Here is a 26,875-nt window from a genome sequence, read left to right on the forward strand (position 1 = left end):
CATCTGCCGAAATCTAAATCTCATTATGTATTATGGGATTTATATTTCGGCAGACAGGTTATCCATCACAGTTGTGACAGAGTATCCTGTCCGCCAACATCTAAATCAGGGCCATAGCGTTGTCGATGTGCAGCTTGATCTCTGGATTCTTACAATGAAGATGAGGTTGACGAAATGCCACATTTCTTTGTAGTGTGGAATCTGTGCGTCGAGGAGGGGGATGATGCAGTGCTTCATTTTATTCCATCTCTAGGCCAGAGGACCTGGTCAGGGAATGGGACATTAACAATTATTGAGAGTAGCCTGAGGGGTGTGAGGGCTCCACCCAAGGATATAGCCTAGTGCAGGCTTCTCTAACGAGCTCGTGAGCTACTGGTAGCTCTTCAGCCACCTGTGAGTAGCTCTCCTGTGTGCAAATTAGAAGCTTTTGCTTAGTTGAATTAATATGCATATACCACAGTTGTAGTTGTGTATTCAAGATGAAAATGTGTTTATTTTCAGAACTCATAAGCCAGACATTTGAAGAAAAATGGATACGTTTTCAAAATATATGTAGAGTTGATGTTTGAGTGACAAATCATGAGTGATAGATAATTAGGGAGACTTTTCACAAATGTTATTACCTTGGTAACAGATGCATTGCAGCTCTGGCTGTTGAGTATTATCTATGTAGAAGCATTCCCTATGGGGAGAGCCTTTATTACGTTACTGCTAGCAACCATGCCTGATGCACTGTGGTAGTAACAATGCATATGATGTCCACTAATGTAATCTTGTCTAATGTGGACACTATTGCACTACTAGTAGCTCTCCACGAGCTTGTTTGAATGGAACGGGCTCTCATTACAGAAAAGGTTGGAGACCCCTGGCTTAGAGAAATGTAAGAAAAGAAACATGATACATAGGTTGACACACAAAAGAGTGGGACTTAGAGAAAAGCATTAATTGCACTGTTTTTGGGAGCTGTAGCCACCTTCACCCTAGAGTTTGCCTCTTCCAACTTTTCTATAATGGTTGGCAATCTAGCAGTGATCAGAAGCTGGTACTCGCTACTTTTTCCAATCAGGGGGCGAACAATCACTACGATTTCTTCCAGGACTGGCAGCAGAGCATCAACCATCTCACTGAACTCCAGCAAAATGTTGGCCGTACGGGTCCTGCCAGCCAAGGTGCTCAGCAAAGTGGTGCATTTTCTAACTGGGATGAGGAAGTTTGACAGCTTTTGTTGCAGTGCACTTTCCCGGCCTATGCCCTCCTGGATGGCTTGGATTTGTGCGCAGTTAGCTGCAATGGTATGTTCAATAGAGCTGATTGTCTGCCTGCAGGACTGACACTGTGATGTGTACATGTTCACAGCATTCTTCTGTGTGTTCAAACTTCGCGTAGCCTCTGCAATTGCATATTCAGCATTACGCATAGCTTCATTCGCCTTAGTGATCGCTATAGCACCTAATAGAAACAGAAAAAAGACTACATTAATATTAGATTATGTGATTATTCAGATCATGCACTTAAAGGTGGACAAAGCGTATGATTGAAAACATTGACAATCTGGCTTTGAAAAATATTCTTAGAGGAACGTTATGTTTGGCTACTAGATTCACATGCTATCAGTTGTTATTTAGAAAAAAAACACAATATTTTCAAAACAATTCAAAAGATGTTACAATTAACCTGAAGCCACAGTAAAAGCATGCTCATGACATAAGCTAGCGTGTTTTCATGTGTGCACATGCAGATGTACCATGTGGTATTAATTTTAGTCTCAACTTGACATGGCCAGAATTATATTTTAACATATGTCTATGTCTAAGTGAGTGAAACATAACTTGTGGGAACATCTGTGTCTTTCTGTAGTCACACCTAGGCCCAGATTCACAACGTTTTTGCATCAGGTTAGCATTACTTTTTTAATGCTCAACTGATGCTAACCTCTTTGGGGATTAACAAACCAATGCAAATAGGTATTTGCGTTGGTTTGTATGGAAAAGTAATGCAAAGCAGCAAGGAATGCCGCTTTGAATGTCTTTGCATCAATGGGAGTTACATGGGTGGTACATGGACGTTCCCATGCAACCACCTATGTTTTTTGATGCTCAACACTATTCACTAGCATTAGGGTTAGCACACAGGGTTCAGCACCAAAAATCAATGCAGCTGAAAAGCAGGCGCTAAACCGAGAAATGTTTTCATGTCTCTGTGTTTTTCTGAATTTGCATGTGTTCTGCACTTACAGCGCACACACAAAATAGAAAAAGGTTTTTCACTAAACAGCACTGGCGCTTGGAAAGGGGGAGGACAGAGCAATATCTATGTGAATATGGTGCTCTCCTGCTCTCTCCTTGTCAGGCAACACAGCGCAGCATTTTTGGCTCTGAGCTACGTTGTCTGACAGCTTTCAGACTCTTGGCCCAAGAGTGTTGGTATTTGTCCAGTGTATGTGTGTGTGTGTGTGTGTGCGTGCATGTGTGAGAGTTTGTGTGAGTATTTCTATGTCTTTGTAGCCGTGCCTCTTTATGTGAGCATATATGTGAGAGTGGTGTGCTTATGTGAATGTCCTCTAGTTTTAATGTGTGTATGTGTGAGTGTTAGAGATGAGGGCCCAGATTCGCATTGTACTTGTGTCATGCAAGGTGATGCAAGGACAATGCAAGGACTTCAGTAATATTTACAAAGCCGTGCAAGGGGTGATTTGTGCTGCCCTGCATGGCATTGTAAAGTGAAGTAACGAAAGGCAACTGCTTATGTTGCATTACGTTAGATTTGCAGCTAGGAGGAATTCCATGGGTGGAGTTCCCATGCATCCACCTATCGATAATGACGCATTCACAGCTTTACTAAAGCTAGTAAACCTGGGAATGCATCAAAATGCTATGCCTTCCCTAGGGAGGCATAACAAGGATATATATCTTTATTTATCATCATTATTTCCACTTTCCATTTGTGCTCCATTCCGCAGCACATGCGGAAGAGAACTATGCCTCTATGGACTGTTTTTGTGCAGGAGGGTGACAGCTATCCTGCCCGCTGTTTTATAAGTGCCATTGGATATAATGCACTTGTCATTTAGGACCTGATTTCTATCTCAGGGGAAGGGTTACTCCATCGCAATGGTGATGGATATCCTGTCTGATTTCAGCAGATGGGATATCGGTTACTGTCGTGACAGAGTAACCCGTCAGCCGAGATCTAAGTCAGGCCCTATGTCTGATAGGTTCTCTGTCACATATGTGACGGAGTAACCCATCTGCCGACCTCTAAGTGCAGCCCAGGTGTTCATCTGAGTGTTGTTTGGGACTCTGTCAGTATACATGTGCATGTGTTATTTCTTTGGTGATGTTCAATACGAGCAAAGAGCAATGTATACCTATTATTGGTCCAATTATTGGAATAAAGCATAGCCCAATGCCGACATTTCGCTCGTGCTCAGCATTTCGCTTTGCTTGAAAGGCTCTGTTTAGAGCATCATTTGCATTGTTGACAGCTTGCTGTGCTGCTTCTATTTGTTGTTTGGTGAGGGACTCCTGCTTTTGCAATCCAGAGAGTTGCAAGCTAAGGCCTTGTTGCTGAGCTTCTTGCACCTTCTGGTCATCCTTCATCTTCTTTATCTTGCTCAAGCTCTCTTCCACATTTGCATTCAATGTGCTCACTTGTGTCTTGGACGATATCTCTGCCTCTGACAAATGCTTCAGGGATGACTCCAGGAGCTGGCCAACATTGTTTGGAATGCCTTGCATGAGGTCAGTGCTGGATTGCAAGGCTTCAGCAACAGACTTCAAAGAATTCAAGCCATCGAGGAAGGGCGGTAGAATAGCCTGTTTATAACTCTCTTCTGTGACAGGAACAAGAGCCGAAGTGTGACTAGGAAACAGAAAAACTGGACCTTAAAGAGGGAGTAGACAAGAATAAAGGTTAGAGACCTCTTCAGAAGGAGTCAGGAATGTTTTGCAATATATCTAGATAGGGAGGATGTCAGAATATTATGTACTACTTTACAATGTTATCATATTTCACAACTAACTGGACCTAAACCTGTTCTGACTTCAAAACAGTGCTGGAAATACAGGGGGTCCATCTGGATGAGGAAACTGGCAGCTATTACTCAGACGGGTCCAGTCAGCCCCAGTGAAAGGGTTGCTATTTCTCTTATACAGACACCAAGGGATGAAGACTCACTCCGGCAAAGAGCACCAGCAGTGTGCAGGGCAGGGCCAGTTATCACTGGTCACCTAGTTAGTTGCAGAAAAGGCCTCTTGCAACTTGTTGTGTCCCTGTAGCTTAAACAGAATGTCGACCACATGTATTCTGAGGAGGGTACTGGGGTTACCACATTTATGCCTGCAGCAGCTAGTGAGTGTGGGTGCCCCTTCCCATCCCTTACAATGGGTTACATTTCCCCAGGGTTACCCTATCCACTTTTGAGCACTTCCAATCCATCCCACAGTGCCTTTGTCCCCTTTTGCAGAGCCTGTGTGCCAACCACAAAAGTGTGACCAGGGAAATAAGTAACCCCTTCTCTATGATCACTTTGAATCAGTTCTCGGGCAGCTCCCTCCCAAACCTTGTCTCCTGCTCCGGGAGCAGTTTTCTCACAAAATTCAGTGTTAAGCTGCAGCTGGAATCTAATGCAAATCAGCCTCCAAAGCAGGGAATTGCAAATAGGTTAAATATACTAGTTGGATTATACTAATTTAATCATGTTGAAATGAGGAGCAGAGACACTTTTCTGGTAAGCAGAGGTAAAGTGCACAGAGGTCGACAGCCAGCAAAATCAGTTAAGGAAAACACCTGGGTGTACACCATGCAAAAGATGGTAATTTCTACATGCTTAGTGGTCATTTTCTCTTGCCCATGGACTTGTTGGACCCCCCTAACCATAAAACTATATGAATTCCACAAACGCAGTAGGATCAATTCATTCATTGGTAGGCTGTAGTATGTTGTAACAACTGTAGCCTACCTCCTAAATTATTAATGTTTGCAGGTATGACCCTAGAAATGAAAGTTGGAAATGAACAGTGCAGCCCCATGCATCTACATGTAAAATCCTCAGAAATCTGAATATTACTCTTCTTGTTAACCTGGGCACAGTGTCACTGTATTCTCATATTCTAAGCCAAAGCCTGCTTTAATTAATTGTGAGCCTAATCCCAAATAACAGAAAATACATTCAATACACTTGTAAAGTGCCCTCTAAATGGAGCAGACAAAGAGGGTAAATGGATGGTGGAGTGGGTTCTGTTTGTTATCCAGGTGTCAAGATTGTGGGCAGTGGTTGCACCTGCAGCATCTGCTAACAGATGCCTGTGATGCAGCACTGATGGACAGAATCATCTAAGATTTTTGATAAAGAGGGCAGCGGCGGCTATTTGCAATAATGCTTGGTGGGATGGGAGGGCTCGCGTGGGGGAGCTCGTGCGAGTGGGTGGGAATCATTTTTAAAAAATACTTACCTGCCGCATGCCGCCTCAGTGTTCGTCGCCTCCTCAGTGCTTCTCTGCTCCATCTCTCCCACCCAATTTAGATGTGTCTCTCATGATGCTACCCAGCATGTAATCAGTGCTTGGATTATTGGTCTGAGCGGGCTGAAATGCAGCTCAGTTGGGGACTGGGAGCCTGCACTGGTTCTTCACTCGGGCTGTGCAACACAGCCCAGATGGAGAGTTCTAAGTGCCCATTTGGTTTGGCCGGCCAAGGACGACATGTGCACTTAGAGCGCACAATACTCTTTCCCCCCCCAGTGAAGAGGATGGCCCCGCCCTCCACTTGGCAGATTGGCAGAGGAGGAAGCCAAAAAAAAAATGATAATACAATAGTTTTATTACCATTTTATATTTCTGCTGCCTTTCAGCAGTCTGGTGATGCTCTTCCGCCATAACGGAAGGGCCGCCCCTGAAGAAGGGAGGGTGTCTTGTTAATAGGGAAACAGATGAGTTTGTTTGGGTAGCATGACTCTGGGAAGTTGGGAGCCCCTTTGGGCTTGGTATCCATTTCTATAATGAGGATAACGATGTGATGTGTAATTCCTTTCTTTGAGACAGTTCTGCGGTGTGGTACAGCCCAGGGACTGATTTAGAGTTTGGCGGATGTGAGGGATACCCTGTCCACCTCATTACAAGTGCATTATGTCCTTAGTTTTCTATTGACCTGGCTACTCATAAACATTTTATTATTTTTATTTTAACTTTTTATACCGCATGAATCACATTGTTGTCGACAACAGAGTACCTCATGTGATGCACTGCATATAGAGAGGCACACTAAAGTAAAACACATGCGGTTCCAGGTAGATTAAAAATAAGAATGTAGCCAAAATGAAAGACAGAAATATAAACATTGATCATCACTTCATATAACACTGAGACATATAGACGGAAATAAAACACATACAAAAATATGCATTGAGCATCAGTAACTGTACCTGAAAGACAAAAGAATGAGGTACTGAAAAACAGAATGCCACCTGCGGAGCATCCTATTGTAAGCTAGTGTAATAATAGTGCAACTTAGTGTAATCATAGTGTAATGTACTGCAATGTAGCAGCTCCAGTGGAAGATGACAGTGGACCCAGAATTGAGGAGCCTTTTTGCAAGCCCTGTCCACCACCGGAGCGTCACTTTAATGATGGGCCAGTGGCACACACTGCCGAGTCATATCTGCAAGGCCACGTAAAGCCAACCTGCATGGCTTTTCATGGGCTTGTGGATACAGAGTGAGGCAACGTTGCCTCACACTGAGGTACGGAGGTGTGCCATGGGCGTTATGGTGGGTATTCCCACGTAACACCCATGGCATTTGACACATCCCTAGATTTACAACATGCTATAAACCTGGGAATGCGTCCAAAGCCCACTCCTCGCCAGGGGTGGTGTAAGGTAGGCACGACAAGGCAAAATACCAATATTTCTCTTTTTTTCCACTTTCTATGTGCGCTGCATTCTGCAGCACACTTTGTAAGAGGAAATCACCTCCATTTATTATTTTTGTGCAGGAAGGTGGACCTTCCTGCACAAAAACAATCATATCTAAAAACACAGATGCCCTTGCACCATAGTGGAAGGGTGCCTGCAATGGCATATAACAGCCAATTGTGCACCAGCGCCATGGGGGTGGACAAGAATGCAGGATATCTTGTAGATACGGCACATTCCTGCCTTTTTCCTTAGATGCAGGGCAGCGCAGCACAAAGGCTTGTGGCACTGCTCTGCGCCAAAAAATTGTAAGTATGCCCCCAGTATTTAAAGGTGAGGCTACATAGACCTCTTGATCCCCATTCATGCCGAATGGACTAGCTAATAAGAACTCTTTTGTCCTGTTCTTCAAGGAACTGTGAAGAGATTGTGAGCGCTAGGTGTGGGTGTTCCAGATTCTCGACAAAGAGGTGGTGAAACTCACCTTCCAGAGCGGTAAGGAGAACTGATGACATCCAAACTTAAAGGAGAGGGAGGGGAAGGGATTTGTCGATTGGGAAAAAATGATTTCCCAGTGGGGGAAAAATAATTTTCTCATGAAGAAAAAAAAAAAGAAAAAAAATATATACATTTGAGGATCAGCTCCTTATGTCTAGTGTATAAGTCGAAACTGTCTATGATTATGCTCTGGGCAAATACCAGCCCAGAGAATATGTTGTGTAGAATACACAGTAGAATGCCAGGAAATACTTGACAGCTACAGCGCTACAGGTGTACTACTAGGAATGTTTGTGAAATGTACTTTTTAAAGAATGTTGAAGATAAATAATAAACCTCTGAACATACTTTTTTGTGAATCAAACCAGTGCATTTAACACTGACCATTTTACAGGCCCTTATATATGACCAAATTCTACACATCAGGGCCCATATTTATACTTTTTCAAAAAAAGTATAGCGCCGGCTTGCGCCATTTTAGAGTGCCAGCCGGGCGCCATATTTATGGAATTGCGCAAGCCGGCGCTAAGGGTTGGCTAACGTCAAGCAAATTACGTTAGCCGGGTGGGGGTGGCGGTATGGGGGAAGGGGTTTTTTCACCAAAAAATTACGTTAGGCTGGTTAGAGTACAAAAAAAATGACTCTAACCAGCCTATGTCATTTCTTGATGCTAAACCTACCATACCACATGACTCCTGTCTTAGAAAAGACTGGACTCATGCCCACCACCCCAATGGCCAGCACAGGGGACAAGGGTCCCCTGGGCATGGCCATTGCACCCTGAACAATGTAGGGGGGCCCATTTCAGTGCACCCAATGGCACTTCAAAAAAACAACAACAAAATACTTACCTCTAATTTCCTATACTTACCTGGGATGGGGTCCCCCATCCTCCGCTGTCCCTCTGGTGTGGGTGGGGTGTCCCTGGGGCCTGGGGAGGGCACCTGTGGGCTTATTCTATTTTCATGGTGTTCTACCATGAAAATAGGCCCATAGGTCCCCTAACTCCTGCCCTGACCCAGGAGTTAAATAATGGCGCTAAGCAAGCTTAGCACCATTATTTAAGGTCCCCTTCCCCCCCATGCTTGATTTTAGCATGGGAGGGATAAATATGGCGTTATGGCCATATCGTCATTTTTTGCCTGGGAACACCTACCTTGCATTTCATTGACACAAGGTACATTCCCGCTAGCAAAAAATGACTTTACCTCCAAAACTATGGCGCTAGACGGGTCTAGTGCCAAAGTAAACATTTGGAGTTAGTTTTGCGCCTAATTTGCCTAAAAAAAAGTGACGCAAATTATTCGCAAACAAGTTTCAATCTGGGCTCAGGTCTTTTTTCAATTATTAAATTAATCATTTTATGATAAACAAATGCGAGAACATGAGTTACGGTGGATACACAAGAGTGCAGATATGTAGAAAGAGTGGTTGGGTGGAGCCTTGGGTGGGTCCATGCTACATAGAGTTAGACTATCCATCTGGCTTGGCCATACTTGATGAATTACCTGCAATTTAATACCCATAGGTGAAACTTCATAGTGTACTTATGCATATTTCTGTGACATCTGAAATGTGAAGTCACTAACCTGTGATGATGGTTAGAAGAAAGGAGCAGAGCTGTGTGGAATCCATGCATTTGCTTTGCTTCACTCAGCTGTAAGAATCCTGGCCCCTGAAAAACATTAATAAATGATTGCTCTCCATGTGGTCTTCAATTCAAGCAGTGGCATCTCAGGAGGAAGTTTGGAGTGCTACAGCACTAAGAATATTTAGAGCTTATTTACAAGAATTTGATGCATCGCCATTGATGCAGCAGATTTCTTGCACTGCCCTGTGTCCCTCAAACTATGCCATGCCAGCGCTGTATTAACTATACAGGGCTCCATGGCACACAGTGTCCACAGATGTGTCAGAAATTCTGATGCATCTGTGGCACTAAAATGACATATTGCTGGAATAGCATAAAAAATGATGCTCCTACAGCAATGTCAGGAGGCCCCCATTCAAAAAATCCCTGCGTCAGTTTAATACCTGCTCTAAGCAGGCATTAAAAAAGTGATGCTCTCAAGGTGCAGAATGACACAGTGAAATATTGTAGGTTTCACTGCATCAGTTCTGCATGGCTTTCAATGGGAGAATGCATACCTTGCATACATTATACCTGGCACAGGTATAATGTTACACAAGGCTTTACAAACTGGCACAATGATCCCATTGCACCAGTTTGTAAATGTGGCACACTGTGGGGCAATGCAATGCACCACCGCTGCATTAAAAAAAATGACGCAATGTTGGAGTAAGGGGCTTTATATTTTAGTTCACCATGCCAAAAGTGAGTAACCAGATCATCTGAGATGGGATGTAATAAGAGACCACACTGAAGATTTTACTTTACTTTAAAAGTCAAATGGTGTATGTATGTAAAAACACAATGAACTATTATATATAAATATATGAAATGATGTGTGCATGCATATATACTTTAATGCAAGGCATGACCTAGCATCTATTTCGGATTATATTTATATATATATATATATATATATATATATATATATATATATATATATATATATATATATATATATATATATATATATATTCTTTTTTTTACACTGAAAAACAAAGTTTAAATTGGTGTTATAGTTAGTTGAAGATGTCAGCTTAAATGTGACATTTTAATCTATAAAAATAACTCAATTTCACCAATTATAGTAAACGTAAGTCACTATAACTAGCACCCACGCCATACACAGTGTTGTTGTAAATGATGTCATTTCAGATGGCATCAGTGATGTTATCAATGATGTCATAGAACAAGTCATGAATGATGTAATATGTGAGGCCATAAGCAGAGCACAGGAGGATTGCACTATATATATATGGTCTAGTCGAAGGCATAAACCCGAAACGCGTTGACCCCAAATATATATATATATATATATATATATATACACACATATATATTTATTCAAATGCAAGCAGTGCAAATGGAAAGGGTAATTTGGGGTCATATATATTCCTTGCATGTCACCATGTCACCATGTTGATGCAGTAAAGGTACACTCTATTAAATTGGGCTGATTGGAGAAGGCTCCTCAGTTTTTGCCCCCATTTTTAGCTGATACTGGTGTTTTTTCTGACTCAGACAGTGCCTTGGGCACTGCTAAACAGTCCAAGGGCCAGTGTTCTGTGTCAAATTGCATGCAAATTAGGCTAATTGTCTGTACAAACCAAATGATAAGTCTCCAGTATATGGAAGGGCATGTAGTTTTAAGGACACAGCATAGATGGTACACCCCTAGGTGCACTGCTGTGGTGTGTCATTGTGTGTGTCATTTTAAAAGCAGGCCTGCCTTGCTGGCTGCTTTTAGGTTAAAGTTAACCCCAAATTCGACTTTGGAATTAAAAGTACTTCCAAAGTCTTATGATACCTTATTTATTAATATGGGTCACCCCTAAGGTATGCCCTAATTGTCCCCAGGGTTGGGTGCAGTGCAACTATAAGCAGAGACTTTATACAATATGTTATACAGGGCCAGATGTAGCAACCGTTTTGCATGGCGCAAACTGCGAAATTCGCAGTTTGCGCCATGCAAAACAGGCATTGCGATGCACATTCCCATTTTGCGAGTCGGTACCGACTTGCAAAATGGGAATGCAACGCACAAATAGGAAGGGGTGTTCCCTTCCTATTTGCGATTCGCACCGCGATGCAGAATTGCTTTGTGACCGCGAACGCTGTCGCAAAGCAGTTCGCAGTTAGCACCCATGTCAAGTGGGTGCTAACTCATTCGCAAAAGGGAAGGGGTCCCAATGGGACCCCTTCCCCTTTGTGAATGTCGCATAAATATTTTTTAAGAGCAGGCAGTGGTCCAATGGACCACTGCCTACTCTGAAAAAATTAAACCAAATGGTTTAATTTTTTCTTTTGTATTGCAACTCGTTTTCCTTTAAGGAAAACGGGCTGCAATACAACAACAAAAAAACCCTGCTTTATTAAAAAAGCAGTCACAGACATGGAGGTCTGCTGTCTCCAGCAGGCCACCATCCCTGTGAGTGCAGGGAATCACAAGGGGGTCGCAAATTGCGACCCACCTCATTAATATTAATGAGGTGGGTCTTTGCGACCCCCTTGCGATTCGCAGATGGTGTCATGGACACCATTCTGCATATGATTTTGCCACTCGTAAATTGCGAGTTGCTCCGACTCGCAATTTCCGAGTCGCAAAATCATATCTACCTACATCTGGCCCATAAGCCCTGAGGAGCGAAAAATAGCTAAAGTGTTTTTCCCTATTGTAGTGAAAGGGCTCCATAGGCTAACATGGCTAACTTACCACCGCAGCGGAAATCCGTTCACCATATTATGACAAACACACACCAATCCGACAGAATTCAGCCACACACACAAATCCGCCAGACCAAAGGTCAGTGATAAAGTGGCGGTATCAAAACCCACACCATTACGCCAACAGAACAACGCCCACCACATTATGACCCACCAATCACCACGGCGGACATTCAATGGCGGTAAACCATTGGCGGTACATACCGCTGCGCTCACTATGGACACCCACAGACAAAACAACACCACATTGGACAATTCAAACAACACACCTGACACCCATACACACACCACACCCAGACCACTATATAACACACATTACCCACAACCCTTTACAACTACAATTCATTGACAGACACCAAGATCACTGACACAACTAGAGCCACACATTACTCACACCAATACACCACTCACGCACTCCACATCACACACCCCAACACATTACCCAACACACCCTCACCAACACACATCACAAAGACATCCCTGTTTCACAGAGAAGGAGCTAAGGGTCATGGTGGAGGAAATTGTCAGTGTAAAGCCATAGCTATTTGGAGCACAGGTGCAGCAAATATCTATAGCTAGGAAGATGGAGCTATGGTGGAGAATCGTGGACAGGGTCAAAGCTGTGGGACCGCACCCCAGAAAAAGGGATGATTTCAGGAAGAGGCGGCATGACCTACAGGGGAAGGTACATTCCATAGCAGCAAGACACCAGCTCGCTGTACAGAGGACTGGCGGTGGACCCCTACCTCCTCCCCCACAACTCACAGCATGGGAGGAGCAAGTCTTGGCAATTCTACATCCTGAGGGCCTGGCCGGAGTCGGAGGAGGACTGGACTCTGGTAAGTCAACTTTCAACTTTTTTACCACCCTTCCTGCATGCCATCACATACCCTCACCCTCACTCCCATCACTCCACTACATCCCACACACTCCACCATCACATCTCACCCATCCCAATGCCAAGCCCTGCATGCACTACCAATGCATGGACACCCCTCACAGCCCTGCATAGACACTCATCACTAAAGCATGCATAGCAGAGAGAGCTAACAATCCCACCATATGCTAACATACACAAGTGAAAGCTAGTAGGGCAAATCCAACCATAGAGGGGAAGCCACGGATGTACAATATGTCAGACACATAAACCAAACACATCATTTACATCCCCACAGGTACCCCAGCCAATGTCACTGGAGAGGAGGTGCCAGCACTATCCAGTCCCCAACTGAAGAGGCCCACAGTGATCACAGCAACTCTGGTCTTCAGGATCTGGATGACCTACCTGGTCCATCAGGGACCACTGGACAGCCGGTTACCCAGGCCCACTCACACACCACCACAGAGCCTCCCCCATCAGGAAACACCACCACAGCAACCACCCAGCGTACCCACACCTCTGTCCCCAGGACACGTCAATTAGCAGTGTGTCCACCTCTACAGGGACCCCAGGCCACACCTCACACACAAGACAATCAGGGAGCTGGGGAGTGGGCACACGGTTCAGGGGACAGAGGCACAGGCCAACAGGGACACTGGGAGGACAGCTGTGTGCCAGGGGGAAGACAGGCCCAGGGAACTGACTCTCCAGGAGGCACTCACTGAGATCCTGGGAGCCTACCAACATTCCCAGGACACAATGGGCTGCAGGAGGGACAGTACCAGGGGATCAGGGAGGACTTGCAGGCCATCAACAACACCCTGATCTCCATAGCAGGGGTGCTGGCAGACATGGCCAAAATTATAAGGGAGGCAACAGCACACCAGCGGGCCCCTGCCACTAGCCAGACATCTGAAAAGTCTTCTACCTCCGCTGCCACTAGTGGCCAGGAGGCCCCGCCACAAGACTCACAGGCCACCAGCAACCCTCCCCCTGCAGAAGGTGAACCACCGTGCAAATGTTCCCTGTGATCCAGACAGAAGCCAGAGACACTTGCCAAGACCCCACCAGGAAATGAGACTCTCCTGATTGTCACCTTTGTGTCCCACTCCCCTGTCCACCTTGAACTGCCATTGCTCCCCTTCCTATGTCCCCACGGACACTGCACCTGTGCTACAAACAGACTGGAACAATACCCTGGACTTTCCTCCATCATCACCCTATCCCATTGCCTTTACCCCCTTATGTTAGCACTTCAATAAACACCCTTGGATCAAAATCGATGTTGAGTATGTCATGTATTTCAAATATGTATTGATATTAACAGGTACAACTATTGCAAATCAACTGTAAATAGAATTAGCACAGAATAATGACCTGTAGCTGGCTGTAGTGATCACACCAGGAGTATATGTCAGGTCACCAACATCTGCAAAATGAATTGCCAGAGGGAACAGCAAGTGGGAATAGAAGTGGAAAATATCAGCATGCCATTGCCACACAGATTACAACCAAAGTCATTGAAATGTAAAGTTATACTGTCCTACCTATGTGTCATTGGAAGTATTGTCTGATCACAGATGATCTGTTGTCCTCATCCTTATCCTCTGCCTCCTCATCCTCACTGTCCACAGGGTGCACCGCTGCCACAGGGGCATCTCCAGTCTCTTCCTCCTGCAGAAAAGGGACATGGCGTCTGAGGGCGAGGTTGTGCAACATGCAGCATGTCACTACTATCTGGAAGACCTTCTTGGGTGAGTAGCATAGGGACCCACCTGTTAGATGGAGGCACTATAACCTGGCCTTCAGGAGGCCAAAGGTCCATTCTATGATCCTTCTGGTTCACCATGTGCCTCATTATAATGTTCTTCTGCCCTTGTCCTGGCATTCCTCACAGGGGTCAGCAGCCATGAAAGGTTTGGGTAACCACAGTCACCTGCAATTATTGAGGGACAACCAAGCATCCTATATCGCCCACACCACACCCATACACCAACATATACTGGGTGGGAACCAAGGCTCACCTATTAGCTACACCCTGTGCCTCTGTAGTTGGGCCATCACATTTGGGATGCTGCTATTCCTCAGGATAAAGGCATCATGCACAGACCCAGGATACTTAGCATTGACATGGTTGACGTGGGAGATGTACTGGTCTGCCAAGCACACCATCTGAACATTCATGGAGTGGAAACTCTTATGATTCATGAACACCAGTTCATTGTGTACCATCAATCGCCCCAATTATGTTGGGGATATGTCCCATTGCATTAAACGTGGCCTTCACTGTGGCCAAATCCTCATCCTGGGGGAAAACAATGTAGTTGCACATGTGTTTAATCAGGGCAGACAACCCTTGTCAGCATGTTTGAGACCATTGGCTGTGACATTCCAGCTGCCAAGCCCACTGTCACTTGGAAGGAACCAGTTGCCAGGAAATGGAGAACTGATAGCTTGCATAAGAGGGGGGATCCCTGTGGGGTGACGGATAGCAGATAGCAGGTCGGGCTCCTATTGGGCACACAGCTCTGCGATTGTGGCCCTATCAAGTCTATAGGTGAGGATAATGTGCCTGTCCTCCAGTGTTGCCAAGTCCACCAGGGGTCTGTACATGGGGGTATGTTGGCATCTCCTATTCAGCCGCAGCGGTAGGAAACTTGGGTACACAAGAGTGAGGAGCCGGTCACAACCTGAACAATGGAGACAGACAGTAATTAGCATACTTTGAACATGTTATGGGTCAGTGTGATTTGTCCAGTATGTGCAGCATTATTCCAGAGGCCTGTCCCCTCCCCTGAAATGGTGTCCGCCTATCGTGTGTGGAGGGACAGGTCGAAGTGAGGTAATTCCGCTGACGTTGTGCGCTGTTGCGGGAGGCGGTCTGGAAACGCCGTACAATTCCTCATTGGTTAACATTGGGCCCTATGTGGTACAGTAGCCAATGGTGATCTACGCCGGTGTTGACGGTATGCACCGCCGCGGACGTGAACGCCATTTTCTATCTGAATTCTCACTTGCTACATGACCTTCCATAGGAGAGGACCTACACTGCATGTGTTGCTGTGACCTGTGTCTGGAACCGACCATGGCCCGTGTGACTGGGGAAAGGGCCCCAGCCTTCACTTCGGAGGTACTGGAGACACTGGTGGATGGGGTCCTACCCCAAGACGGACTGCTGTATGGGCCACCAGACCAACAGGTGAGTACACTGTGGGCACGATGCATGTGGCATGAATGCATGGAGGGGCGTGTGTGAAGGCCACGTGTAAGGGGGGTGGGTGGATGTCCTCTTTGCGGCGTTCAGAATGTGTGCTGTGCTATGTGTGTGCCAATGTTGATGGAAATGGGTATGGTGAGCCATATGTGTAACAGGCTAGACTTGTTGTCTAATGGTATTTCCCTGTGTGTTTTGCCTTTGCAGGTCAGCCCCCATCAAAAGAAGGGTATGTGGCATGCCATTGCCAAGGAGGTGCGGACCCTGGGGGTCTAGGGGAGGCAGAGCACCCACTGTTGCAAACAGTGGGAGGACCTGAGATGCTGGGCACGGAAGACGGACCAGCTGGGGATGGCCTCCCAGCGAGGAAGGGGTGCCCGTCGAACCTTGACACCCTGATAGCCCACATACTGGTGGTGGCCTACCCAGAGCTGGATGGGCGCTTGAGGGCATCACATCCGCCACAAGGGGGTGAGTACAGTGCCCATCATTACAACTTACTTATGGTAAGGTGGTATCCGGGTGGTGGATGTGTGTCAGTGGGTGCCCCTAGGCCAGGCCTGACATTGCAGTGTAGGTCGCCTGGTGGCTAGGGTTCTGAAGTGATAATCCTGCTACCTAGCTCGTAGGCATCCACTACTGGCCAGGGCTGCGTGGATCCCAGGTGTGCTGCAGTTGGCGGTGTGTGCCCCTCCTTATGCCTTGGGGGCTAGCAATATGCATAGTGCGTAGGCCTGTTCCCTGTGTGTGAGGGTGCTGTATAAGCCAACTGTGGTGTTAGTGCAGCCATTGACCCAGTGTATCCTTTGTCTCTCTCCCCCTTTCTTGTTTTGTCATCCTGTCCTTATGTGCATTAGCATCATCTGGCGGAGGAGCAGAGGCACCAGCGATGAAGGGAGCTGCATCCCACAGGACCCAGGAGGCAGAGTCCAATAATGCTGAGGGCACCAGTGGGACGGAGGGCGAGGGGAACACCACGGCGGAGGCTGGAGGGAACAATATGGACTCTGATACCTACTCCGATGCAACCCCCGGGTGGTGGCCGACACTTCGGTGACCACCCCAGCTATAGGTACAGCCGCCACCCCTGTACCAGCACTGCACTCCCAGCAGCCCCTCAGCGAGTTGTCCGTGCCCGCTCACCCAGGAGGGTGGGCATTTCCTTCGCCCCAGGCACCTAAGGCCCTGCCCCAGTTAGCCCTGCTGCCCTGAGAGAGGAGGCTATTGACCTCCTGAGATCCATCTCTGTAGGGCAGTCAACCATTGTGAATGCCATCCAGGGGCTGGGAGCTGAGATGCAACAATCTAATGCATTCCTGGAGGGCATTCACACTGGATTGGCGGCCCAACAGAGATCGATCCAGGCTCTGGCCTCCTCTCTGATGACAGCCATTGTCCCTGTTTCTACCGTCCCCCCTCCAGCTTCCACTTCCCAGTCCCATTCTCCTCAACCCCAACCCATCCCAGGCACACATACAGATGAGCATGCACACAAGACAACACACAAGAGTGTCACAGGCAAACACAAGCGCCACACTTCATCCCACAGGCACTCACACAAACACCATCCAGTTGCAGACACAACACCATCCACTATTTCCACTGTCTTACCCTCTTCCTCCTCCTCTCACCTAGTCCTGTCCACACTCACACCTGCATGCACTACATCATCATCCACTACCAGCATCATCACTACACCAAGCAGAACACACACCTCAATGGCAGATACCTCCACAACATCCATGCACACGTCCCCTGTGTCCTCTCCCACTGTGTCTGTCCCACCATCCTAAAGTACACAAACGCAAGCACTCAGACACACAACAGCCATCCACCTCACAACAGCATCCAGCCCATGCACCTGCACCCAAATCCAGCAGACAGACACCTCCAACAACAGCTCCCTCATCCTCCACTCCCATTCCTTCTCCGTCTTCCTGCCCCAAAGTCCCTAAAAAACTGTTTCTATCCACCATTGACCTCTTTCCTACCCCTCCCCATTCCTGCAAGTATGGCTAGGGTATCACAAATCCAGCCAAGCACCTCAGCCACACAGTCCACGGGCCCAGTTCAATCTGCAACCATGCGTTGTGGAAAGGAATCCAGGCCACATGTACTGAAGGGGAAGGAGCCTGCACCAGCAGACAGGAAGACCAATGAGCCTGCACCAGCAGGCAGGATGTCCAAGGAGCCTGCACCAGCAGGCAGGAAGACCAAGGAGCCTGCACCTGCAGGCAGGAAGACCAAGGTGCCTGCACCTGCAGGCAGGAGGGGCAAGGAGCCTGTACCTGCAGGCAAGAGGGTCAAGGAGCCTGGGCCAGCAGCTGCAACAGAGCCCCCACCACCGAGCATGGTTGTGCATCCACCCGAGGGTGCAGGGAGTGTGCAGTAGTCTCCCCCACCAGCAGCATCACCACAGTGCATTCATCTGATGGTGCACGCGATGTGCAGGAGCCTCCCATCACCACCAACACAGTGCAGCCGCCAGCGAACGACAAGCAATCCTGTGCCCATGGCCTGCCGTGCAGCCTGTCCACTCCAGCACCAGTGGGCTATTTACCCACTTGAGAGACTGTGGCCGATCACTCCCCAGGACCAAGCACAGGGCATGTTGCCCCCTCCAGAACCAGTGGGCAAGTCACCCATTCCAGAGACTGTGGCCGATCACTCCCCAGGACCAAGCACAGGGCATGTTGCCCCCTCCAGAACCAGTGGGCAAGTCACCCATTCCAGAGACTGTGGCCTATCACTCCCCAAGACCAAGCACAGAGCATGTAGCCCCCTCCAGAACCAGTGGGCAAGTCACCCACTCCAGAGGCTGTGGCATATCACTTCCCAGGACAAAGCACAGGGCATGTTGCCCCTTCCAAAACCAGTGGGCAAGTCACCCACTCCAGAGACTGTGGTACATCACTCCCCAGTCCCAAGCACAGGGCATATTCCCCCTCCAGCACCAGTGGGCAAGTCACCCACTCCAGAGACTGTGGCCTTGCATCTCCCCAGGACAAGACACAGGGCATGTTGCCTCCTCCAGAACCAGTGGGCAAGTTACCCACTTCAGAGACTGTTACCTTGCATCTCCCCAGGACCAAGCACAGGATATTTTCCCCCCTCCAGAACCAGTGGGCAAGTCACCCACTCCAGAGACTGTGGTACATCACTCCCCAGGACCAAGCACTGGGCATGTTGCCCCTTCCAGAACCAGCTGGCAAGTCACCCACTCTAGAGACTGTGGCCTTGCATCTCCCCAGGACCAAGCACAGGGTATTTTGCCCCCTCCAGAACCAGTGGGCAAGACACCCACTCCAGAGACTGTGGTACGTCACTCCCCAGGACCAAGCACTGGGCATGTTGCCCCTTCCAGAACCAGCTGGCAAGTCACCCACTCTAGAGACTGTGGCCTTGCATCTCCCCAGGACAAAGCACAGGGCATGTTGCCCCCTAACAGAATCAGTGGGCAAGTCACCCAATCCAGAGACTGTGGCCTATCACTCCCCAGGACAAAGCACAGGGCATGTTGCCCCCTAACAGAACCAGTGGGCAAGTCACCACCCACTCCAGAGAGTGTGGCCTATCATTCCCCAGGAAAAAGCACAGGGCATGTTGCCCCCTCCAGAACCAGTGGGCAAGTCACCCACTCCAGAGACTGTGGTACATCACTCTCCAGGACCAAGCACAGGGCATGTTCCCCCTCCAGAAACAGTGGGCAAGTCACCCACTCCTGAGACAGTGGCCTTGCATCTCCCCAGGACATAGCACAGGGCATGTAGCGCCCTCCAGAACCAGTGGTCTTGTTTCATCTCCTAGCTGAGGTGCTCCCCTCCCCTCCCACTGGGGTACCTGCCTATTTACCAGCTGATGCCCCTGCAGTGTTCTCTCCATGTGGATGCAGGTGACAAGTGGGACCTTGGACTTTGGCCTGTGGCCATGTGACCCACGCTTCATGAGGACTGGGCTGTGTCCCTTGTTCTGTACATTTGTATATAGCTTTTACATTGCCTAACTTATTATTTCTACTGTGTTGTTCTTATACATTCACTTTGGTAAATTCTTTTTGTCCTTGCATTTTTCACCGGATTTTGGGGGGTTAACTTGTTTTCATGTGCATCTGGGTGTGTGTGTGTGTGTATGGGGTGTGTGTTGTGGGTGTGTGTGTCACTCTCTTTTTCCTCCCCCCTCCCATTGTGTGCTAGGCGGCTGTACTCACCGTCGTCGTCTTCGCCGGCGTTGGTGTTCATGGTGGAACAGGACGTAGAATATAATTGGGAACACATGCAGTTCAGGCTCCATTGTGGTGTGGTTCTTCCCTGTGTCTCCAAAGGTGAGTCCTTTCACTTCAGAGCTCAGCTTCCACCAGGCTTTTGCTGTTGTTGATACCACCCCGGAAAAGGTGGCGGATTTTTGTTATCATAATATGGTGGGAGGAAGTTTGACTTCTGCCTGGCTGTGGGCGGCTACCGCCGTGGTGTCTGTTGTTACCACCATGGCAGTCGGTCTGGTACATTGGCTGTCTTTCGTGGGTCTTTCCGCCATGGTCATAATTTGTTGGTTGCTACCACCAGCCTGTTGGCGGTATTACCGCCACTTGATCACCGACCGCCAGTGTCGTAATGAGGGCCTTAATGTCCATAGGATGGAGCTAAATATCAAAAGTTTGGTATCAGACTTAGGCCCTCATTTTGACTTCGGCGGTCTTTCCTCAAGACCGCTGAAGCCGCGGGGGACAGAATACTGCCAGTGCTGGCGGTATGTCTGCCTCCCTATCTTGACCTTTCCGCTGGGGTTGCGGTCGGACACAGCATTGCCCCACTGGCCCAGCGGGAATGTCACTACAACATTGAAGCCGGCTCGATTTCGAGCGGGCTCCAATGTTGTGGTGCGTGGGGTGCAGCAGCACCTGTCGCACATTCCCCTAACCCCAGAGTCCTATTACCACCAGCCTTCGACAGGCTGGTGGTAAGGGGAGTCGTAATCCCCAGGGCAGCGCTGCTTGCAGCGCTGCCCTGGTAGATTACAACTGCCGGGACCGTCATGTCGGTAGCCAGGCGGTCCCGGCGGTATGACCGTGGCGGAAGCACCACGGTCATGATATGGCTGGCAGTACTGCCAGCCTGTTGGCGGTACTACCACCACAATAACCTTGGCGGTCACCGCCAGGGTTAAAATGAGGGCCTTAATGTTATAATAAATCCAACAACTTGCCACTGTTGAATTTAATATAATTTACCCCGGAAATTACTTCTAGAACTCTTGCTAAAAGATACCAACTTCAGCCTTGTAGTTCCCTTCTCTGATTGGTCAGCCTCTGGCAGCCTGATCCAGGCTGCCTTGATGAAGTGTGAAGTGGCCTGGGTTGAAACAAAGAAAGCATCTGGTGGGAGGAGAACTGCCCCAGCAGATGGTAGAACAGGATGGGGGAGAGCAGCCAAACTGTACTTCAAAGGAGGGAAGGGCATTTGGACCAGCAATTGGACCTCCCCCATTTCCTGCAAACCCAGAGAGCCAAGTGCCCCCTGATTAGAATAAGAGAGGGTTGGAAAGAGGTTTGTTAGGGTAAATTTAGACACACCAATGGGTGGCCTCAGCCAGACCTAACCTCTAAGATTGAATTTTTGCCATCTTGGATTTTTGGAAAATGTTGCTCACTGGGATTGATTTCTGCCACACTTCCCAGGAAGTTATAACCTCACAGGGTGGTGGCTTACACATGATTAGATAGGAGCAACCCCCTGCTTTCCACCCCACCCCAGTAACAAGGATAAAGCTGGCACAGCTGCCCCATACTTCAGATCCCTACTGAAAAAAGACAAGAAGAATAAGGATTGCCCTGCTGGACCCCTGGCCTGCACCTGGACACTGCACTAAGAAGGACTGCACCAGCTGCACACTTTGGGCTTCACCAAAAAAAGGACTTTGCCTGACTTCTAAGATTTCAAGATGGAACTCCCTGTGAGCGACAGGTAGAAAGGAACCACCTAGAGTTCCCTGCAACAATTCTTGCAAAAATAGGCCAGCTGACTAGTGGCCAGTGGTCATTTTTGGATTTCGGCCAGGTGCATTCTGGGAGTTGGAGACCTAACCCTCAAGAAGCAACTCAGAGCTTCTGAAACCTTTTTGAGTTGTGGACTCCTAAAGTACCTTAAAAGTACTCCTGGAAGAAGTTTGGAGAACTTTGGAGACACTTTATAAAAAATCTCCATAAGTGGACCGACTCGCCGTCGAGAGTCAAGCCGACCAACGTTAACAGCGACCTTGACTGACTTGCAGGTTCGTCCTGCTGAAAAGCTCAGGAGCCCCAGACTTCCAGGATTAATTTATTTAGACCTTGACTGGACCTAGTGGAGGTTTGTGGCCTATTGCTAAGTGCAGGTACCTTCCTGCCCCTATCAATAATCCACTTTCCAACACTCTTTGTATCTTTGACTGTCATCACATTATGACGCAGTAACAGTACCCTCTAATAATAACTCTTTGCATCTTTGCATGTCACTACAACATGATGCAGTTTTACTAAACCCTATTAATCACTCTTTGTATCTTTACATGTGACCACATCATGATGCAGTAACAACACCCTCTATTAATCACATTTTCCATCTCTACATGCCATCACATCATGATGCAGTAACACTACCCTCTATAAATCACTCTTTGCATCTTTGAAAGTCACCACATCAGGATGCATTAACGGTATACTCTATGAATCCCTATTTGTATCTTTGCATGTCGCCATAACATAATGCAGTAGCACCATACTCTATTAATCACTCATTGTATCTTTGTATGTCACCACACCATGATGCAGTAACACTACCTTCTATTAATAACTATTGTATCTTTAAATGTCATCACATCATGATGCAGTAACACTACCCTCTATAAATCACTCTTTGAATCATTGCATGTCACCACATAATGATGCTGTAACATTACCCTCTTTTAATCACTCTTTGTAACTTTCCATGTCACCACTTCAGGATGCAGTAACACTACGCTCTATTAATCACTGTTTGTATTTATGCATGTCACCACATCATTATGCAATACCAGTACACTCTAATAATCACCCTTGTATCTTTGCATGTCACCACAAAATGATGCAGTAATACTACCCTCTGCTAATCACTCTTAGTATCTTTGAATGTCACCACATCACATCATGGTGCAGTAACAGTACACTCAATTAATGCCTCTTTATATCTTTAAATGTCATCACACCATGATGCAGTAACAATACACTCTATAAATCATTCTTATATCTTTGGATGTCACCACAGCATGATGCAGTAGCGCTACACCATATACATCACTCTTGTAAGTTTGTATGTCACCACATCATGATGCAGTAACAGTACACTCTATTAATCACTCATTGTATCTTTACATGTCACCACACCGTGATGCAGTAACATTACCCTCTGTTAATCACTCTTTGTATCTTTGCATGTCACCACATCATGATGCAGTAAGAGTACACTATATTAATCAATCTTTGTATTTTTAAATGTCATCACATTGTGATGCAGTAACAGTACACTCTATAAATAAGTCTTGTATCGTTTTATGTCACCACAACATGGTGCAGTAACACTACACTGTATAAATCACTCTTGTATCTTTGCATGTCACCACACCATGATGATGTAAAGGTACACTCTATTAATCACACATTGTATCGTTGCATGCCACCACACCATCATGCAGTAACACTACCCTCTATTAATCATTATTGTATCCTTACATATCATCACTTCATGATGCAGCAATACTACCCTCTATTAATTATTATTGTATCCTTACACATCATCACTTCATGATGCAGCAATACTACCCTCTATTAATCACTTTTTGTGTCTTTGCATGTCACCACATCATGATGCAGTAACACTACCCTCTATTAATCCCTCTTTGTATCTTTGCATTTCACCACACCATGATGCAGAAATGCTACCCTCTATTAATCACTATTGTATCCTTATATATCAGCACATCATGATGCAGTAACACTACCCTTTCTTAATCAGTCTTGTGACTTTGCATGTCACCACATCATGAGCAGTAACAGTACCCTCTATTAATCGCTCTTTGCATGTCACCACATCATGATGCAGTAATAGTACACACTATTAATCACTCTTGTATCTTTGCATGTCACGCATCATGATGCAGTAGCAGTACACTCTATGAATCCATCTTTGTGTCTTTGGATGTCACTGCATCATGATGCAGTAACAGTACACTCTATTAATCCCTCTTTGTGGCTTTGCATGTCACCACATCATGATACAGTAACAATACCCTCTATTAATCCCTCTTTGTGATCCTTTACATGTCACCACATCATGCTGCATTAACACTAAACTCTACAAATAACTATTTCTGTCTTTGCATGTCACCACACCATGATGCAGTAACACTACACTCTACAAATCACTCTTTGTGTTTTTGCATGTCACCACATCATGATGCAGTAATAGTAGACTCTACAAATCACTCTGTGTGTCTTTGCATGTCACCACATCATGATGCATTAACAGTAGACTCTACTAATCACTCTTTGTGTCTTTGCATGTCACCACATCATGCTGCAGTAACAGTACACTCTACTAATCACTCTTTGTTTTTTTTCATGTCACCACAACATTATGCAGTGACAGTACATTCTGTGTAATCACTCTTTGTGTCTTTGCATGTCACCACATCATCATGCAATAACCGTACACTCTATTAATCACTCTTTGGTGGTCATTATGACCCCGTCGGTCTTTTTCAAAGACCGCCGAGGAACCGCCGTGCTGAAGACCGCCAGTGCAGGCGGTTTTCCGCTCGGCGAATTATGATTGCTGGCAGCCCTCCGTCCTTTTTCGGATGGAGAGCCGCGAGCAGCCATACTGGCGGTCGGTGGGGAAGTCGAGGTTGCTCCACCTCCACCGCCCCGTCAACAGAACACCGCCCACTGAATCACATTCCATGATTCGCCGTGGGGGTGTTGTGTAGACGGCGTGCTGGCGGCGGAGCAGCCCCCATTCATCCTGTCCCTTCCCGGAGGGTCAATGGACCAGGTAAGTTGATCGTCCGTTAGGGGAGGGGGGTGTGGGGGTGTTGTGTGCGTGCATGGGGGTGTGCATATGTAGAGGGGGTGTGTGAGTGCGTGTATGCATACGGGGGTGTTGTGTGTTAGCAAATGTGTGCATGTATGTCTGTTTGTATGTCTGTATGTATGTGTGCGTGGGTGACTATGTGTGTGTCTGTTGGCATGCTTGTTGGTATGTGTGTTGGTGGTGTCTGTATGCATGTAGGGTGGGGGTGTGTTTCAATGTTGGGGGTAGGGGAGGGGGATCCTGACACCTTTTGGGGGTGGCAGGGGGGTGAGGGGCGTGGGGGGAGGACTCTGGGGTGGGGGTGGGGGATGGGGGAGACCCCTATCAGTGCCAGGGAAGGAATTCCCTGGCACTGATAGTGCTTACCGCCATGGATTACATGGCGGTTCCCAACCCCACGAAATTCATGACGGTCAGCAGGGTCGCGATACTGCCACGGTCTTGTGACGGCCGCGGGTGGAGACCGCAGTCTCCAGCCCAGCGGTCGTCTCCGCCCTGGCGTTTGGTATGGAGAAGTGGCGGATGAACATGGCGGTAACCGCCATGGTCATAATTCAATTTTTTTTTCTGCCAGCCTGTTGGCGGTAATACTGCCACTCCTCCACCGACCGCCAGGGTCATAATGAGGGCCTTTGTGTCTTTGCATGTCACCACATCATGATGCAGTAACAATACACTCTAGTAATCACTCTTGCATCTCTACATGTCACCACATCATGATGCAGTAACAGTACACTCTATTAATCACCCATTGTATCTTTGCATGACAACACATCATCATGCAGTAACCATACACTCTATCAATCACTCTTTGTGTCTTTGCATGTCACCCCATCATGATGCAGTAACAGTACACTCTACTAATCACTCTTGCATCTTTACGTGTCAGTCACCATGAACAGCTCTCTGCTGCCCTCTGGCTAGGTCCCTGTTAATTGCAACAGCATTCCCTGATATTCACTCGTTCACTCACTACCTCTCTAGTTTATTCACTCTCAATCCATAGTTGTACCAAATTCAGTTTCTCAACATAAATGAACATGCGAAAATATCCCTAAATAGGTGAGTAGTTGAAATGTCCCTGTTTCGTAGAGTTATCTCAGTGTTGAAAATGATTGTTCTTGATGGAGATAAAAACAGGAAAAAATAAGTCCATTGAAGTGCACATTTCCACACCGTTGACTCGCTGGATTAGGGGGACAAGGGAGTACGGGTGGAAATGTATTATTTTCGATGACTGCTCAATGTCACAGCTGATTTCATTTTTAGTTTGTGAATAGACAGAATCCACGATGAGCTCAGTCGTTTCAAAACAGAGAAAGCTGTACTGTTTTGAAACAAAACAGTTTATCATGAACAATCTGCGTTCTGAGTACAGCTTCAGCCCTGTTTCCAGGTGTTAACAGCTTGGTACATAAACCCTAGGATAAGAGTCACGCCTGTCCCTGGTTCGCTTTGTTACCTCAGTCAGGGCCGGTGCGTTGCATCAGGTAGTGCCCTGGGTCAGTCCCTGCATCAGGGGCGCTGGCCTGGGTCCCTGCACAGTTCTTGTCCCTTACCTGGTGTCTGCAGAGGTCACAGCAGGGACAGATGCTTCTCTCTATGCACGAAGGATCCCTCTGCACAGTGCCTGCCTCTGGGCGCAGAAACTCTTCTTTTAAAGAGCCTGGAATGCAGAAGTATGAGGAGGCAGAAGGTGGGATGTACTACTGCACGATAACCACTCCCCGAACGAGGAATAAATCAACAAGGGCATGGTAGAGATACAAATGAACAGGTAAACAAAATAAATATGTGACATTGATTCATAAAAATGCAGCTTATCAAACAGTTTATCAAACAAACACTGGGGGGGGTGATAGATACTAAACAAGTCTCTTGCCACAGTCTCACCTTCTTCACTTACTAACCATGTG

At 47.1% G+C, this 26,875-nt stretch overlaps 1 protein-coding gene across 1 annotated transcript; it reads right to left on the minus strand.

Moving 5' to 3' along the window:
• Window positions 1-460: 460 nt before the first annotated feature.
• On the minus strand, window positions 461-26,599 carry LOC138251385 (uncharacterized). The gene is made up of 4 exons (XM_069205645.1): window positions 26,519-26,599; window positions 9,000-9,085; window positions 3,368-3,883; window positions 461-1,449 (listed from the first exon to the last, which is right to left on the minus strand). Exons 2-4 carry the CDS (start codon window positions 9,043-9,045, stop codon window positions 929-931), a joined length of 1,083 nt encoding a protein of 360 aa, XP_069061746.1. The 5' UTR covers window positions 9,046-9,085; window positions 26,519-26,599; the 3' UTR covers window positions 461-928.
• Between the last annotated feature and the right edge of the window lie 276 nt (window positions 26,600-26,875).

Source organism: Pleurodeles waltl, chromosome 1_2 (assembly GCF_031143425.1).
Source record: "Pleurodeles waltl isolate 20211129_DDA chromosome 1_2, aPleWal1.hap1.20221129, whole genome shotgun sequence".
Taxonomy (NCBI): Eukaryota; Metazoa; Chordata; class Amphibia; order Caudata; family Salamandridae; genus Pleurodeles; species Pleurodeles waltl.